The 20,015-nt window shown below is 35.1% G+C and overlaps 1 protein-coding gene across 1 annotated transcript; it reads left to right on the top strand.

Annotated features, from left to right (window-relative positions):
* Positions 1 to 6,555: 6,555 nt before the first annotated feature.
* LOC118045697 (vicianin hydrolase) lies at positions 6,556 to 18,705 on the top strand. The gene is made up of 13 exons (XM_035054393.2): positions 6,556 to 6,897; positions 7,020 to 7,089; positions 7,191 to 7,249; positions 7,361 to 7,436; positions 7,521 to 7,598; positions 7,676 to 7,763; positions 16,548 to 16,800; positions 16,944 to 17,062; positions 17,181 to 17,398; positions 17,504 to 17,535; positions 17,723 to 17,825; positions 17,946 to 18,054; positions 18,319 to 18,705. The coding sequence occupies exons 1-13, from the start codon at positions 6,739 to 6,741 to the stop codon at positions 18,485 to 18,487; spliced, it is 1,533 nt and encodes a 510-aa protein (XP_034910284.1). The 5' UTR covers positions 6,556 to 6,738; the 3' UTR covers positions 18,488 to 18,705.
* The last annotated feature ends 1,310 nt before the right edge of the window (positions 18,706 to 20,015 follow it).

Raw genomic sequence — 20,015 nt, 5'->3', positions numbered from 1 at the left:
CATGCTCATGCATCTGCATAAATACCTAATTGGTAAATGTTTATGTTAGGGGTGAAATTGAAAGTACATGATATCTTGAAGGCTAATTTGAGTTTCTTTTTTTGAACTGTGGGCATAAAGCTGCAGCCCACAGGTAATGCCTTAGCAAAGTGTTTTCCTCATTTGTATATATACGGGGTTTTTATTCATCGTTTCCAAACTTGGAACGAACCAGCAGGTTCGTTTGGGATCCGATGGGTTCAGGATCTGAATTAGTCTAGGCTAAAAAAAAAAAAAAAAAAAAAAAACTTGAATAACTCAACTAATCTAAACCTGATCCGATCACAACTAACTATCAATTTTTTGGATTATTTTTTATTTAAAAATAAATAATATTATTTTGATTTTTTTTAAAAAAAGTTGAAGGTAAATTCAAGTTAACTCTTTAAGAATCATTATCTAAGCCTTATCCTATATAATCAAATCTCTGGTTAGATTTTAAATTTTTTTTTCCTTGCACGTTGAAATTCCCAAGAATAAAGATCTTTTTGAGGAAAGAATAAAGGTTTTTGAAAACTCAGGATCGGTTTTTTTGGTAAGGTTTCCACAATTTAATCCTATTTGTTTTTTTTTTAATTTTAAAAAATTTTTTGAAAAATTTGAATTATTTATTTATTTTTTTTACTTCAAATTAATATTTTTTTGGTGTTTTCAAATTATTTTGATATACTAATATCAAAAATAATATTTTAAAAAATAAAAATATATTATTTTAATGCATTTTCAAGTAAAAATCATTTTAAAAGTAATCTCAACTGCACTCTCAAATCAGATTTAAATAACTATTTTTTTTTTTAATCTATAAAGGGACACCAAGAACCCTATAACCGCGGGTAAAAATTAAGATTCTAGATTTGGGGGAGTAAAAAAAAAAGAATGATCTTGAAAATAAAATAACAAAAAGAAAAATATTTAAAGATAATTCATAAATTTTGACAGTTCAAAATATATGAATAGTGTTTGGATTTGGACAGGATTGGTGCCAGCACTTTGCATGGTCGGTATAGACAAATCTTCTTCTTCTTCTTCTTTCTTCTTCTTCTTCTTCTTCTTTTTTTTTTTTTTTTTTTTTTTTTTTACAAATCTTGAATGGAGTGATGGCTACACTGTTCGTTTGGAATTGACGACAAGAATGGACTGAAAAAAGCATCCCAATAATGGATATTCTGCACACTGGAAATCGTGCAAATCAATAACTAAAGCCACGTGGCCTGTAAAAAACAAAGCTGAACCTTTAGTGTTGATTTACATGCATGGATGGGAGACTTGTATAGATTAGGAATGAAAAGTTTAAAATGTTTACATGTAAGTATAAATGATGTTAAGAAATACATTTAGCGTGTTTTATTTATTAAAAATAGAATAATATTTTTAGTTTATTCTATATATATTTTTTATATTTAAATTAAAATAAAAACTTCAAAATAAATAGATTAACGAGAACTCTAGTTTTCTTTTCTCTTATGTTTATATTTTTTATATTAATTTAAATTACTTTAACAATGTTAAATGTATATTCCTATGTTTCAAGGTTTTCAACTTGTAAAACTAAACGTATAAATGTGATGAAGTAGTTGAAAACTTTAAGAAATGGTCTCTCTAAGACTATTTTATAAGAAAGTTGTGGTTGTTGTTGTAAGAAGGTTGTGGTTGTTGTTTTTTTTTTTTTTTTAATTTTTTTTTTTTTTTTTATATATAATTTTATTCTTAAACTGTTTAAGGTTTGAATTTATTTTTTAATCAGTCATGTTAATTGGATCATATTAGAATGATTTCTATATAATTTAATTTTAAACTTAGACTAAATAAAAAAGTCGGATCAAAAGGGTTTTTTTTTTCAATTTTTTTTAAATTCAATTTCATTCTCCTACTTCTTTGCAACAACCAATCTAACAAGTCATGACAGGAAAACTCCCAATTGGTTTAAGTTTAAACCCAAGCTAAGCAAGAAAATTAGGTCGAGTGGTTTTATATATCAATTTTATTTTTTTCTCTTGATTTTATTTTTAGATTTTTTTTATCAGTCGATCATAATATTTTTAGACCGGCTAAGTTTACGGAGTCATATTGAAATAAATAATCATTCACACGATTTAATTTTAAATTAGGAATAACTAAGGAATCAGGTCAAATTTTTTTTTAATTTATTTCTTATATTTTTTTTACTGGTTAATTGAATCATATTAAACCAACTCGCATGTATATTATTATTTTAAATAATAAAAAGATAATAAATATCCATATATTTTCGAAAAGGTCAAGAGGATAATAATACAGTTCCCGAGACGTGGGCTTCATGCACTAATTGCAGGCCCCAGAGACAGGTGAGTTTTAATTTTCGAAAAGGTCAAGAGGATTTAAAGGCCACGTGAGCCCATGCCCCTCTGGCAGTCTTTCTGAGCATTTCGGACAATAATTGAAACAAACAACACTCCGCAGCTGAGATGCCCCGTATCACAATCCTTCCCCCCCCCCCCCCCCCACAGCAATCCATCACACATCTTTTTTACTTATTTTTATATTTTAAAAATATATTTTTTAAAAAATTAATTTTTTTTATTTTTTATTTTAATTAATATTTTTAAATATAAAAGTAATTTTTAAAAAATAAAAACAATATTATTTTAATATATTTAAAAATAAAAATATTTTAAAAATAATTATAACAACTCTTCCGAACACAAAAACTGAGAAGAACGTACTCCCATCTGTCGCTTTTTTTGTTTTTTGTGACAACACCATATTCCATGTCCTTTTTTTATTGCGAAATATCTCCTTCTGTCCATATTAATTAATAACCATGTGCCTCAAGATTTTTTAATAATTGATGATAACGATGTAGCCTTTATTTTTTTAAAATAATTAAAATAATAAAATAGGATAGAATTTATATTTGGTTTCATCTACATTTATAAAAGTATATACTACTATTAAATTATCTATTAGATAGCATTTAATTACTATATCTAGATAGAGAAGAGAAGAGAAAAACAATGAGAACAAAATATATGTTTCCCTGTATTTATTATTGATTTGAAATTATATAAATCTGCTTCAAAACTATTCAAAAGTAAATTTATTTTATATTCTTACCTTTTTTCTTTGAACAAACATATTTTTTCTCTTCTTGTATTTTTATTTTCGTTTCCATGACTTAATCGAATGCAACATTATAATTAAAAAAAAAACCTGAGTCTGCAGATTTTAAAATTAATCTAAGTAATTTCATGGAAACAGAGATCTATGAACTACAAATTCTATTTTTTTTTAAAAATCCTTCTAAAAGGAGTAATCAATGTTGAAAAATGGAATGGTCTGAAATATAATTTTTTATCTAGATAATGTTTGGGAGTATGATTGTGTTTGTTTTTAAAGTATTTTTTATTCAAAAATTTATTAAAAATATATATATTTTAAATTATTTTTAATATCAGTACATCAAAATGATATGAATATATTAAAAAAATATTAATTTAAAATAAAAAAATAAAAAAATTTAAAATTTTTAAAAATACTATTTAAAAAAAACAGGAATTTATCCGCTATCCGTTCCCGTTTATAAGATTTTTTTTTTTTTTTTGGAAGGGATAGATGTCACCTTCTTTAATTTCAGCCTGTTGATAATTTGAATTTGAGGAGGTGGCTTTACAATTTTTGTCTGCCTGTCACCAATCAGTGCAGAGACGCGAGCTTCCTCACCATGCATTTCACGTGTGAAGCATTCTGCAAGCCATTGTTTACTTGTACTGTTTAAAGGGCTAGATAACTTGAACGTGTTTCACTGTTGGGTCCGGGTAATTTGTTTTCAAGCGTGAAGAAACAGTCTCTAATTATTGTAAGTGTATTTAAGAAAAAAAAAAAATTAATTACCCGATATAATATCTCGGTTGACAAAATTTATGGGAGAATCACAATGATTGAAAAAATATTTTGAAATAAAATGATGTTGTTATGAATATAGATTTTGCACACAAACATTATTCCTAATAGTATTGGTTATTTAGCCAAGTTTCAAAAAACATGCCTTTTATAAATTAATTAATTTTATCAAAGTTGGGTTCAAAATTTATAAAAAGAAAAAAAATAGATTAATTGTTAAGGAAAAAGAATAAGAGATAAAAATGGTCCTGTTTGTTTTTGTGTTTTAAAAGCGTTTTTGAAAAAAATTGAATTTTTTTTTATTTTTTTGTTTACTTCAAATTAATATTTTTTTTGTGTTTTCATATCATTTTGATATATTGATGTCAAAAATAATTTTTTAAAAAATAAAAAAATATATATTATTGTGATGTATCTTCAAGTGAAAAACATTTTGAAAATCAATCATAATTATATTCCCAAACACATAAACATCAACATCTAGTGGTATTGGAAGAGATTCCAAGTTTTGGAGATTTTTTCTCAAGTTTTACTTGGATCTAAAGTTAAATGTGGCAAAAGTTGTCGATATTCTTTAATTGATTCATACCTATATATTTCAAAGCTTATAATAAGCTTATAATTGATAAATGGATTAATATAAATGGATCATATATGAGCTGATTAAACATTATCTCAATTTTAGATTTGGGTTTGGTTATAGAATCGCCTAAAGAATTATTATAAGAGAATTTAGTTCCTCGCCAAATCTCACTTTAGTCTATGAAAGTTTTGTAAAATTTATTTTTATTCCTTTATTTAATCTCTCTTACAAATAGGCTCACATTTGGAAGTTATTGCATTTTAGAAATTCATTTTAATTAAAGATAGAGAACTTAGTCAAACTTAATCAAGCAAATTATTAAATGAATTAATGAACAAGATATAAGTTAAGTGGACCCAAGTATATATTTAAAAATAAATTGATCATAAATGGGTTTTAGGTAAAAACTTTAATCCATTAAATGATCATAAATGGAAAACTTAGCCTCAAAAGTAGACAAGTATTGACAAATATTTGTTTTAGATCAAGAAAATAAAAAAATTAAATAAAGGAAAATTTTATTAGACAAGTTGTCTAATATATAAAATATTAGACAAGTTAAGTGGGCCTAAGAGAATTTTTATTTTATTTTATTTTTTTTTAATATATAAGATTATAAACTTATACATAAGACATATTTTTTTTATTAAATTTAAAATACCAAAAATTCTTTTCTATTTTATCTTTTCTGTTAGTATATGAAATTGTAAAATTATACGTAAGATATATTCTTGATAGTAAATAAAAAGATAGTTTTTATTTTTTTATATTAACATTGGAACGATTAGGTTTTTAATCTCATAAGATAAGGATCTTCTTATTGTGAATATCTTTTCTTAAACCTTAGATATATGATTGATTAGAAAACACAACAATACTTTAGTTTATATTAAACAAACAAACTATGTAACTTACCCTATTGAAGGTATCTTAAGGGTACTAATATTTTATTTTTTATGCAACTAGTCGCTTTACCCGAACTCTGAGACTAATTAAAGTTTCCAATGATCAAAATACTAGATAACGACTCTCATTTTATTTTTTTACTCATATATATAAAAAAATTTCTTATTTTTTTTTATTTATATTATTTTTTACTATCCTGATTCAAGAAAATGATCACCATGACACTACACTGTTTGATAAAGGTATTGCCATCCAGCTTGTTCTGTGAACTTTTAGATCCTATGCATTATCATCTCTAGTTGTTTTTTCGAGGAATGCATCGTAATTGTGTTTGGCATAGCACACAAGAATTTAGGCTTGTCACTCATGAAAGGAACTATCCCAAAACATATTATTTACAATATATGTATAAGAATTTTATGTTGAGAATCGATTAAGCTGTGGGACCAGTTCAGATTTATTAAGCTGTCCCGAGATCGTTCCTTCAGACAATAATTTGTCGGGCGACTTATATTTGCAGTGTGGGATGCAACCACTGGACCTCTTATAATTTTGGCGGTAATAATTTTGTTTGGTGACTTATTTTTGTAGTGTGGGATGCAACCACTGGACCTCTCATCAACCAAGACGCCACAAATATTAGAAGACCGGCAAATTATCGAGGTGGAGACAAAATTGTTCAGAGTAATTTTGCTGTGGATCAGAATATTTTTTCCTATAACATAACAATTGTGAAGATTATTGAATTTTTTTTCAATGTCATTAAACTCAATTAATTAGATGATTGATAATAATGTGATTAGGATTTACAAAAATTCAAGAAAAAAAAACCATATAAAAAGCAAATAAAAACCAATTAATCATACAAAAATCAAAATAAAACATGTAATGAAGACCAACTCAAAATAAACAAAATGCTTAAAATAAGTTTTAGAATTATTTTTTTTTAAAAAAATTGAAATAACAATATATTTAATCAACTTATATTTTGAGGTCTAACCAAACCTTGACAATCATGTAAAAATGAAATTTGAAAAAATCCATATTGAGAGAATGCACGATGCAAAATGCACAATAAAAATCCATATGGCTTAGTTTTTTTATATAAAAAAATTTGTCAAGCGTATAGTCTATAGTCTAGCTAGCGTGGATCAGAAAAATCCAGTTGGCACAAATATTCTTTGATATATTATTGTTGATAAGATGGATAGATACATTATGAGAATCGTCTCCATCAAGAATTAATAATGATTCAGAACGAGTGAAAAGGCACCTTTTGTAACAATATAAAGGGGCTTGAAGTGAAGTTGTAGCATTCAAGCTATCGAGTAATGGCAAATATTCAAGGAGCCTTCCTCCTCCCTTTCGTAGTCGTTGCTGGCTTGTTAGCGAGCACCCACGGTGCAAAACCTAGCCGTTACTCAATGCCCTTCAACAGGACAAGTTTTCCGAAAGATTTCACGTTTGGAGCTGGCACTGCTGCTTATCAGGTACACAGCACTTAGAGTCAGTGCAATGAACTTGTTGCTGCGTTTAATTACGCGGTGAACCTTGAGCATTTTCTTGCTTTCATATGCTTGTATTTACCCCTTGCTTTTTCTGTGTTTCTAAGTCTGAAGGAGCAGCATATATTGATGGAAAGGGACCAAGTATTTGGGACACCTTCACTAAACAGCATCCAGGTCCATTTCTCTAAACTTGGCTTCTCGGCTTTTATATGCAATTTTACTATCCATTTAACGGGGAACTTGGATTAAAAATAAAAATTACGATGTACTTGCAGAGAAAATTTGGGACCATAGCACAGGAAATGTAGCTATCGACTTTTATCATCGATACAAGGTATGGCCACTCAATTTTGCACCATGTATATCTTCGTATCATATAGCAAACTTATATATGTATATTCTAAAGAAATTCCGTTTTACTAATATTTAGTATAAAATGTCACAGGAGGACATACAATTGATGAAAAAAATTGGCCTGGACTCTTTTAGGTTCTCCATCTCTTGGTCAAGAGTGTTACCGAGTACGAAAATCACTCAAATCAATTTCTTCGGCATCACAATTATGTTCATATGATATTCATAATTGATTCTTCTTTCATTTTCAGAGGGAAAAATTAGTGGAGGAGTGAACCCTCTGGGTGTCAGATTCTACAACAATCTCATCAATGAGCTCTTAGCTAATGGTGATCTACCTTGCAGTACTCCAAGCTCTACCATTGATATTTGCTTTTGGTTTCTGATTAATGTTAATTATGCACAGGCATAACACCTTTTGTAACATTGTTTCACTGGGATCTTCCACAAGCACTTGACGATGAGTATTCCGGATTCCTAAGCTCCAAAGCTGTGTAAGATACATAACAATATAGGCTGTCGCACCCCAAAAAAAAATCAGCGCGCGGCATCGGCTGGCGATTTTTCGTCTCGTTGTTGTTTGCTTGAATTTGGTTCGTTGGAGTCGCCACCTAGTAATTGATTTCGGGCTACTAGGAAACCGGATGTACTGGTCTTGTCAGAGATTCACGGGTAAGGGACTGGTTGTGGTTAGGGAAGGTATTAGCACCCCTAACGCACCCTACCTGAGGTAAGTTGCTTCGCGAATTTGATGTGTTAAAGAAGTTTTAATAATTGTCTTTTCATCGGAAATTAGAAATATCACTTACGTATAAGTTAATAATTCTTACCCGTGATCCGATCAAAAAATTAAATTCTTCTTTAATATATTTGCAATTCTATCATTAAAAGAGAAAATAAATAAATAATTCAATAAAAAAAATAAACACACACATACACTTTCACTATTTTTTGTTTCTTTTTCTTTTTCTTTCTCCTTTTCTTTTGTTTTCTTTTACATCCATATTTACAAAATATAAATTACAAAAAAAAAAAAAAATCAAAACTAAACAAATTACATTAAACAATTCTAAAACTACAAAACAGTCCCTAAATAGTCCAAGAAGTGCAGGGAAATCCGTTTAGAACCGCAGGAACAGTGTTCTGGAAGGTTGCTGGGGCAGAAATCACTGGCGGCGCGTCCTCCCCCGCGCCACCACCACTGGCGGCGCGTGGGTTCACGCGCCGCCGATGAAGGCCGAAAACCAGTGGATCGGGAGCGCCTTCTTCTTCCCTGTCTTCCTCCACCGGCGGTGAGGGTTATCGTCGCCTGCAACAAGGACAAAAACACACACAACAGCAGTCGGTTTTAATTTTTCTTTCCGTTACAGATCTGCTTCTCCTCTCCATCTTCGACTTCACGGCGGGCCAATTTGTTGTGGATTTCGTCTTCTCCTCTACCTTTGGATGGCCGGCGGTTGTAGGGGGAGCTGGCGGTGGTCGGTTGAAGGAGGAGATCGGTGGTTGCTTGCTGCTGTGGTCGGGTCTGTTCGTTGACCCGGAGAGGGAGAAAGGGGTAGTGGCCAGCTGCTGTGGTGGCCGTCGCTGCTGTGGAGGCGATGGGTCGCCTGTTGCCCGGTGGCTGAGGGAAGGGAGGTCTGATCCGGTGTGAGGCTGAGCTCGGGCTGTTGAAGCTACGGTGGAGCTGGCGGCTACTGGTCTGTGTTGTCGGCTGAGAAGAAAAACCGGTGTTGATGGAAACCGAAGGAGGAAGAAGAAATAGGCCGGCTGTTGAAGGAAATGAGGGGGCTGGGAGTGTCGCCGCTGGTGAGGGAGAAAGGAAGAAAAAAAATCAAACCGGGGGTTTGGGGAGGGGCTGTTTGGCTGGTGCCGGCTGCTAAGGGGAAGCAGAAAATTCAAACCGGCTGGGGGCTGCTCTGTTTGGCTCCGACTGAAGGAAAAAAAAAAAATTCAAACCAGAGGGGAAGGGGCCTTGGGCGAGAAGGAGCAACGGCTGGAGGTTCAAAAAATTCAAACCGGGGGGGCGGCTCCTTTGGGTAGAATGAGGCAGGTCTTCTTCTTTTTTTTTTGTTTAGGGTTAGGGTTTTTTTGTATTTTTGCTGAAGTTTCAAAATTGCCCCCCCTTTGCAAGTGTTAGAAACCAGTATTTATAGGCAAAAAATATTACCAAGTTTTCAACATTGGTCCCTTAACTTTCTTTTTTTGTAAAATTTGATTTTTCTTGTTTTTTTGTAATTTTTTGAAAATGAGCAATATCAACGTCGACTCGATGCGGAAAATCAATGATTTTAAAAACGACGCGTGAAAAGTCGAACGCGTTTGAAAGACCCTTAAAAAATTAAATTCTTTTTTAGACGACGTTGAAAATGCTAAAAATGACGAAAAATATATTAAAAAACATATTTTTTGATTTTCTTTGCTTTTCTCAATTTTTTTGGATTTTTTGAAAATATATCAAAACATGGGTCAAAATTGGGTAGCAACAGATGCCCCCTCTTTACAATGCTTACGAAGCAAAACTCCTCAAAAATTTTGCATAGTAAGCTTTGTAAAGAAAACAAAAGGAAAATGATTTCATTATCTTGGGCGACCTGCCACACACTCACACTGATCTGTTTTGGTCTATTTTCACGGGCGACCTACCCACACGTACTCACTCAAGTCTATTTTCACGGGCGACCTGCCCACACATACTCACTCAAGTCTATTTTCACGGGCGACCGACCCACACTCTCCCAATAGTCTATTTTCACGGGCGACCTGCCCACACATTGGGTTTACCTGAGATCCCATCTGGCGACCTCATTCAACTTGGAACGAAAATATGTGTAACTCGGTCAACCTGAAATCCCATCTGGCGATTCCCTTTAACCAAAGCTACATGAGATCCCATCTGGCGACCTCATTCTGGTCTCATTGTACGGGTGACTAACCCTAGAAAAATGCTGGTCTCATTGTACGGGTGACGAACCCTAGTGCTGCTGGTCTCATTGTACGGGTGACGAACCCTAGTGCTGGTCTCATTGTACGGGTGACGAACCCTAGAAAAAAAGCTGGTCTCATTGTACGGGTGACGAACCCTAGAAAAAATGTTGGTCTCATTGTACGGGTGACTAACCCTGGTGCTGGTCTCATTGTACGGGTGACGAACCCTAGAAAAAAAGCTGGTCTCATTGTACGGGTGACGAACCCTATGTTGGTCTCATTGTACGGGTGACGAACCCTAGAAAAATGCTGTCTCATTGTACGGGTGACTAACCCTGGAAAAATGCTGGTCTCATTGTATGGGTGACCGACCCCAAAAATGGAAAAAATGTGAAGAAGTGTGGTCTCATTGTAATGGGTGACCTACCCACGTGGAAAGAATATGAAAAGGTGGTCTCGTTGTGATGGGCGACCTACCTACCCAAATAGAAAGAATGTGATGTGCGGTCTCATTATAATGGGTGACCTACCCAAATGGAAAAAAATATGATAAAGTGTGGTCTCATTGTAATGGGTGACCTACCCAGATGGAAAAAATATGATGAAGTGCGGTCTCATTGTCATGGGTGACCTACCCGAAAATGGAAAAAATATGAAGTGGGGTCTCATTGTAATGGGTGACCTACCCAGATGGAAAAAATATGATGAACGGTCTCGTTGTGATGGGGCGACCTACCCAAATAGAAAGAATATGAAGTGCGGTCTCATTGTAATGGGTGACCTACCCAAAAATGGAAAAAATATGAAATGTGGTCTCATTGTAATGGGTGACCAACCCAGCTGGAAAAAATATGATGAACGGTCTCGTTGTGATGGGCGACCTACCCAAATAGAAAGAATATGAAGTGCGGTCTCATTGTAATGGGTGACCTACCCAAAAAAATGGAAAAAAATATGAAATGTGGTCTCATTGTAATGGGTGACCAACCCAGCTGGAAAAAATATGATGAACGGTCTCGTTGTGATGGGCGACCTACCCAAATAGAAAGAATATGAAGTGCGGTCTCATTGTAATGGGTGACCTACCCAAAAATGGAAAAAATATGAAGTGTGGTCTCATTGTAATGGGTGACCAACCCAGATGGAAAAAAATATGAAGAACGCGGTCTCATTGTCATGGGTGACCAACCCAGGTGGAAAGAATGTGAAAAAAAATGGTCTCATTATGATGGGTGACCTACCCAAGAAAAATGTTGGCGAGGGCTCAAAGGCGCACTCGAAATGAGGTAGGGTTAGAAAACGCGCTACCTGAGAAGTGAGGGCTCAACGGCGCACTCGAAATGAGGTAGGGTTAGAAAAAACGCACTACCCGAGATGATAGCTCAAAGGCGCACACAGAAAGAGGTGAGAGCTCAAAGGCGCACTCAAAATGAGGTAGGGTTAGAAAACCACTACCCAAAAGATGATGATGAAACACCGACCTGACAATGTTAAAAGCAATGCATTATGATCAATATGCATGTATACTTACCTGAGAAAAAAATAGGTCCCCCTTTCTTCATGATGTCTCTTCTTTTCTCAAAAGTTGGAGTGTGTTGGCAGTGAACTTCGATGGCTTCTTCGCTCTTGCTTACTCGAGTCATCTCTTGTGATTTTTTACCTCTAGGAAAGACTTGATATCATCGTACTTCTTTGTCCTCCGCCCCTTTATCTCAAGGGTTGCCAACTTTGCTCGACATTTTCTTAGAATGGGAATCATGGAGCCTGCCCTATCATATGTTTCTTTATTGCTCCCTAGCTTGATCATGCCCCCAAGTGTTCAATTCGGGTTTGTGGACGAGGCTATATGAAGGAAGGTTTGACAAGGAGTTGTTTTCATGCAGAATTTTTGAAATTCCAAAGTTATTCCAAACACAAAAATTATTTTGACATCGATTCAAAGCAAAACTCATTCTAAAACATTCAAGTGATTTCTATGGAGAGGTTATCAGAAGTGATGAAAACTTCTTGTTTTGGGTTTTGGTAAAAAATATGAAGTGACCTCTGGTTTGTCAGAAAAGGTTTAAATTTCAATTTGAGGGTTATTGAGAACCGAGGTTCAAAGCATATATTTTATTTGCATGAATAATGATTTGGTTCACATGAGAAGAGCATTGCCTACCGATCCAGATTGCTTGCCTTTGATCAGAAAGGGCTTGATTAGGCACGTAATGTAGGCTTGGGCTCTTGGTTATGAAGAAAATGATATTTGTAGGCTCAAAAGGTGTTTAAGGGATTTGAAGACTAAGGATCACTTGTGCTTGTTTCTTGACCTTTTGTCATTTGACTGTCTTTCAAAAATTGTCTATCGTGCCCCCTTGTATTGGGTTTGGGCTTACTCTCTTTGTTTTTGTTTTCTTCATATGGTTTTGAGCATCATAATATTTTTTTTTATTTTTTTTTTTTTTATGCTCAAAACTCTTGATCCTTTGGATTTTTCTTTGTGCCCCCTAGCTTTGTTTGGGCACCTTTAATGATTGAGAATTTTCTTTTATGCCCCCTAGTATTGCTTGGGCACTTTCAATCATTGAAGTTTTTTCAATGTCATCGCACTTGCCCCTAGTGGGGTGTGATCCTAGCCAAGGTTATTTTTCAAGAAATATTTATTAGGCTCAAAAGGGGACTGCAAATGATATATTTTAGCCTCGTGAAAAGATTATCAAAGATGGCCTTTCTTCATCTCAAATGCATGCATTTAGGATCGGTAAGCCTTGCTTTCATGCGAGTATGCAAAGTGATTTCTCATTATTCATGCAATCAAAACTCAGCTTTAGAGTCACTTCATGGTGTTTGTTTGTTTGTTTTTTTTTTCTTTCTTTTTTTTTTTTGGGTTTTTCTAGGTGTATGGTTACCTTTCTAAGGAATCACCTGAATTTCCAGAACTCGTTTGCTTTGGACAAACATCAACATGATTTCAGTTTCCGTACTAAACTTTGAATTCCCAAAAATCCTTGTGAACATGTGCGACCATGCATAGTTTTGAAAAGAAGGAAACACACCCAAAGATTCTTGGTGTGATGGTTTCATGCTTAAAGGTTATGCTCAATGTGTTCTTTGTATGAAACAACAACAAAAATGAAAGTATATTATGAACACAGGAAAACACATGATCTTATTAACAAGAAAGGCTCACTTGACAAGGAAAATGTTGCGGAATTTTGAGCCAAGTTACCAACAAAAACTGGAATAGGTTGAAACAAAAATCAAGAAATTTTGCAGGCATGATCAAACTAAGAGTTTTTTTTTTTTTTTTTTGACAGAACAAGAATAGGCTCCATTATGCCCCGGTAGTGCAATTCCCCTTCGGTCAGCCTTCCCACCAAAGCTTTTGCAGAAAATACATGATTGTGTTGAGGCTCTTGACCAATGTGTTTGCCCCCAATTTCTTCGGGCAAAAGTCATTGTTGGGTTTTGAACAAAGATGATAGGTCTGTTGGAAGGAACTTTTCCTAGAGTTATTTTTCAGTATTTACCCGAGTAAGCTAGAAGCAAGTCACACATGTCTTCAAAAATTATGACGAGCATACTCTTCATCTTCCGTGTTTTTCTTCATTCAAAGTCAGGTGTTGCAGACTCGTAAGGGACCTACTTTTCATTCTGGTGCATGCATGACTAATGTATGAACATGTAATCTATATGATGAACTCACCCTTCGAGAGGTGACAATATGGTCGTAACTCTTGTATGATGGACAAGAATCATGATTTTTTGCCCAAACTCTACAATGAAAATTTTCGGAGCAACGGCCAATGTGTCACCCATAAGTCTTGAGTTCAAGATGCTTCAAGAAGAGTTTGCTCTTATGCAAAAACGATAGCACATACAACATTAGGACATGTTCTATTCATTATGTGAACATGGCTAGGTTTTTCTATCTGGTCTCAAAAGGGTCTCATATCTGCCCCAGTGACGTTCTTCGTAAAGACAGTATGGGGCGTTGCAAAGGAATGGTTAAGGCACGTATACCCACCATTACCAAGCAGGCACTCAGATATGAGTTGGGTGTTTCACGCATCTGAACCCTGACCAATAGTCTTAGGGCAGATCGCTAGTTCCACACCTAACCTAGAAGCTTGTGTGTGCTTTTAAAAAAATAAATACAGGTGATGCATGAGACAATTCTATAAAATGCATGGAAATAAATATTAACAAAAATGATAAAAATGCAAAAACTTAAACACATCAAATATACAAAGCTTAGTCCAATAATGTCAGAAACAGTACCTTCCCCAGCGGAGTCGCCATTCTGTCGCACCCCAAAAAAAAAATCAGCGCGCGGCATCGGCTGGCGATTTTTTCGTCTCGTTGTTGTTTGCTTGAATTTGGTTCGTTGGAGTCGCCACCTAGTAATTGATTTCGGGCTACTAGGAAACCGGATGTACTGGTCTTGTCAGAGATTCACGGGTAAGGGACTGGTTTGTGGTTAGGGAAGGTATTAGCACCCCTAACGCACCCTACCTGAGGTAAGTTGCTTCGCGAATTTGATGTGTTAAAGAAGTTTTAATAATTGTCTTTTCATCGGAAATTAGAAAATATCACTTACGTATAAGTTAATAATTCTTACCCGTGATCCGATCAAAAAAATTAAAATTCTTCTTTAATATATTTGCAATTCTATCATTAAAAGAGAAAATAAATAAATAATTCAATAAAAAAAATAAAACACACACATACACTTTCACTATTTTTTGTTTCTTTTTCTTTTTCTTTCTCCTTTTCTTTTGTTTTCTTTTACATCCATATTTACAAAATATAAATTACAAAAAAAAAAAAAAAAATCAAAACTAAACAAATTACATTAAACAATTCTAAAACTACAAAACAGTCCCTAAATAGTCCAAGAAGTGCAGGGAAATCCGTTTAGAACCGCAGGAACAGTGTTCTGGAAGGTTGCTGGGGCAGAAATCACTGGCGGCGCGTCCTCCCCCGCGCCACCACCACTGCGGCGCGTGGGTTCACGCGCCGCCGATGAAGGCCGAAAACCAGTGGATCGAGAGCGCCTTCTTCTTCCCTGTCTTCCTCCACCGGCGGTGAGGGTTATCGTCGCCTGCAACAAGGACAAAAACACACAACAAGCAGTCGGTTTTAATTTTTCTTTCCGTTACAGATCTGCTTCTCCTCTCCATCTTCGACTTCACGGCGGGCCCAATTTGTTGTGGATTTCGTCTTCTCCTCTACCTTTGGATGGCCGGCGGTTGTAGGGGGAGCTGGCGGTGGTCGGTTGAAGGAGGAGATCGGTGGTTGCTTGCTGCTGTGGTCGGGTCTGTTCGTTGACCCGGAGAGGGAGAAAGGGGTAGTGGCCAGCTGCTGTGGTGGCCGTCGCTGCTGTGGAGGGCGATGGGTCGCCTGTTGCCCGGTGGCTGAGGGAAGGGAGGTCTGATCCGGTGTGAGGCTGAGCTCGGGCTGTTGAAGCTACGGTGGAGCTGGCGGCTACTGGTCTGTGTTGTCGGCTGAGAAGAAAACCAGTGTTGATGGAAACCGAAGGAGGAAGAAGATAGGCCGGCTGTTGAAGGAAATGAGGGGGCTGGGAGTGTCGCCGCTGGTGAGGGAGAAAGGAAGAAAAAAAAATCAAACCGGGGGGTTTGGGGAGGGGCTGTTTGGCTGGTGCCGGCTGCTAAGGGGAAGCAGAAAATTCAAACCGGCTGGGGGCTGCTCTGTTTGGCTCCGACTGAAGGAAAAAAAAAAATTCAAACCAGAGGGGAAGGGGCCTTGGGCGAGAAGGAGCAACGGCTGGAGGTTCAAAAAAATTCAAACCGGGGGGGCGGCTCCTTTGGGTAGAATGAGGCAGGTCTTCTTCTTTTTTTTTGTTTAGGGTTAGGGTTTTTTTTGTATTTTTGCTGAAGTTTCAAAATTGCCCCCCTTTGCAAGTGTTAGAAACCAGTATTTATAGGCAAAAAAATATTACCAAGTTTTCAACATTGGTCCCTTAACTTTCTCTTTTTTTGTAAAATTTGATTTTTCTTGTTTTTTTTGTAATTTTTTGAAAATGAGCAATATCAACGTCGACTCGATGCGGAAAATCAATGATTTTAAAAAACGACGCGTGAAAAAGTCGAACGCGTTTGAAAGACCCTTAAAAAATTAAATTCTTTTTTAGACGACGTTGAAAATGCTAAAATGACGAAAATATATTAAAAAACATATTTTTGATTTTCTTTGCTTTTCTCAATTTTTTTGGATTTTTTGAAAATATATCAAAACATGGGTCAAAAATTGGGTAGCAACATAGGCGAATGTAATTTTAATCTAATTACTATTGTCATAATGTTCAAGATCTCATATCACTTAATTAACTGGTAAGATTAATGTATTAGGGATGATTACCTTGCCTATGCGGACTTTTGCTTCAAAACATTTGGCGATCGAGTGAAGCACTGGTGCACATTTAATGAGCCGTACTCGTTCAGCAACAATGGCTACAATGGCGGTACTTTCGCTCCAGGCCGTTGCTCTAACTATGTCGGAAACTGCACGCTCGGTAACTCCGGTACCGAACCCTACATGGTAGCCCATAACTTGATTCTTGGACATGCAGCTGCTGTGAAATTGTACAGGGAGAAATATCAGGTTTGCGTGCATACCTGGAGCTGTGTGCAATGAAATCCATAATAAATCATGATGCACTGTAAATAAATTAAACAAAGCAAAAGTGAGACTTCTTGACAAGAAAAGGCTGTGAACTTAAGGGGATATTTCATTTTTAATTGCAGGCTTCTCAAAAGGGAAAAATCGGGATCACTATAGTGACAAACTGGTTTATACCAAAATCTCCAAAATCAGAGGAAGATATCAAAGCAGCCTATAGAGAACTTGATTTTCTGTTTGGTTGGTAAGTTCTTGACACTAATTTTCATCTTGCTTTCTCCCGGTGATTTTTCTTAAAATCTGCCCTTAAAAATCTATCATGATAGCAACACTTACACCTTAATTGTCACAAAACTGTGCAGGTTTGTGAATCCACTTACTTACGGAGAGTATCCTGAGACCATGAAAGCTGTAGTGGGACATCGACTACCCAAATTTACTAAAGAGGAATCTGCTTTGGTAAAAGGGTCAATAGATTTTCTTGGTGTGAATTACTACACTACAAATTATGCAGCAAACAATCCAGCTCCTAATAAAATCAACTTTAGTTACTCTGGAGATTCCCAAACCATTCTCTCAAGTAAGCTAAGAAAATAAAATTTATTCTCATTTAATTATTTTTCTTCTTTTAAGCCTTAATATATATAAATACACTCTAAAGGGTCATTTTAATTTTTTACCCCAGCTTCCAAGGGTGGACATCCTATCGGTACACCGGTACTTTCTTTCCCAATTCTATGCTTCATTTCATAATTAATCTATCACCTTCCACTGAGCCCAAATGAAAGAAAAATGGGAAGGATTTTCTTCTATAAATGTTCCTATTTTTACACATCAATTAGTTTGTCCAAAAAGAACAGGGCGTAATTATTTGCTAAGGAAATTCTATGTTATTGTTTCACAGACAGCTTTGAATTGGCTATTCATCTATCCGAAGGGAATTTATGACCTTATGCTGTATGTAAGGGACAAGTACAAGAACCCTCCGGTTTACATTACTGAGAATGGTAATACTTAAGAGCAGTTGTGCATCTTTAATACTTTATGACAAGTACGTCTATTATTATGGAATTTTTTCTTAATAATATCCAGAGCTGATATGTTGTTGAATCTTCCTTGATTTACAGGTCTTGCTGATGCAAATAATGCATCATTGCCAGTTAAAGAAGCTCTGAAAGATGGGCTAAGAATAAGATACTTAGCTAGCCATCTGCAATATCTTTCAAAAGCCATCAAGTGAGCCCTCATTCTCTGATATATGTTATTGCTTTCTGTTTTCAAAAACATTAAAATAGATGATTAATTGCCGAACATCAAACAAAATAATTAGGTTGGAGTGCTCCAGGGAAGGTTTTATTTATAAAAAATTCAAAACAAATTAACTATTTTCTTTCTTTTTGAAAAATTCTGGAAAGAGAAGTCACAATTTACACCAAAATAACCCTTAGGCACTAGCATTGATGTTGAAGAAGAGTAGTCATGGTTTTCTTCCTGGTGCAGGGAGGGAGCTAATGTGAAGGGATACTATCAATGGGCATTTTGGGACGATTTTGAATGGGATGCTGGATATACCGTCCGTTTTGGCATGATTTATATTGATTTCAAGAACAATTTAAAGAGATATATGAAATACTCGGCGTATTGGTTCAAGATGTTCCTCCTACACTGAGTTGTTGAGGTTGAGTTGGTTAGCCCTAGCTCGGTCATCTTAATTTGTTGCTTTATGAGTGATTAGAGAAGTTTAGACAAGGAGAATCTTCCTTGCAATATGACAACGATGTCTGTCCCTCGTCTCTTGTATGTTTTCTTGTAATAATCCCCATGTTTTTTTATCATGGTGTGGCTTGTTCAATAAAGAACGAGACGTCATCCTTCTGTCTTTTACGACATGTGAGAAATCCTATATTTCCATTTGCTTTATAAACTTCTCAATTTGAATGTTTTGAGGAAAAATCTGAACAGAAAAGAATTCTAATGTGAATTACAAACTTTTCTTTATGCCTAAACATCAATTATTGGTGGCAAACTATGCCTAATCTCGATTGATGATGTACTTAAAAGGGCCCCCGAACTCATGTACACCCTTGCTTCCTGCATTTATCTGCTTCGAATGGTTTTGCTAGTGAACAACAAGATTTCCATATATAAACAAGGATAGGCCATTAATTCCCTCGAAGGATTTTGTAGACTACTTTATAAACCCTAAATCTGTTTAAGAGTTATTCCTCTCAAGCCCATCCTAAATTTATTCAATATTCAGTTCAAAAAGAGAGAGAACAAATTGTTCGGTATTTACTCTCCACTTCTAACGTACTGTCCACTTGTAGTAGGACTTGGTGGCTTTCATCACCAATAGTTACTTGGGGTTTGTATACCATCTTGTAGTAGGACTTGGTGGCTTTCATCACAAATTGTTGCATCTGGTGCTTAATTTCGAGACTTAGGATTCAAAAATCAAGTTAAAGGCTTTCGGAGTTCATTTAGCTTCAAAGAGCCCAACATTAATAATAAAACACCTCCCCACCTGCACACACGGCAATATGCCATGGCTAAATTTCAAAAAGACGTGTTAATTCTGTCAAGTGGCTTGCTGCAGCATAGACATGGCACATGCTGATGTGGGACAGTACCATAGGCTCGGCAATTTTGCTGGCCTAGATACTTGTCTTGCTTGCTGATCATATTTCCACCTGCACCATTGCTTGCGTGTGTGAATAACCATTCCTATTTTCCTCAACTATAGGAATGTGTTGTAATTCACTGATAGGTGGATGAGTCTTGTGTCTAAATCTAATATTTTTAGGTTAGTCATGAGTTCAAGGTGGATGGGAGTTTGATGAACTCTCCTAATAGCCGATCAAATTTTAATTTTATTAATATATGTATGGAATATTTATTTCCTATTAATATTATTAGAAGAAAATGGATCTCTAACTTCTTCACTTAATCAAAATAATAAGATTTATGGATTATAAATACCTCATGAAACATCCAAGTAAAAGATTCATAATTTCTATTATTTAAATATTTGTACTTTTATTTTTAAAGCATTTACCATACAAAAACAAGAATAAACATACTTATTCTTAGAACTTAAAGCTCATTCTAGCATTTATTATAATTCTTTATTAAAAATTATTGATTTTACTATAAGAGAATATCTAAACCCCATATAAAAAAACACTATTTTACAGGTA

Source organism: Populus alba, chromosome 1, assembly GCF_005239225.2.
Source record: "Populus alba chromosome 1, ASM523922v2, whole genome shotgun sequence".
Classification (NCBI taxonomy): domain Eukaryota; kingdom Viridiplantae; phylum Streptophyta; class Magnoliopsida; order Malpighiales; family Salicaceae; genus Populus; species Populus alba.
This window is presented reverse-complemented; position numbering and strand designations above follow the sequence as displayed.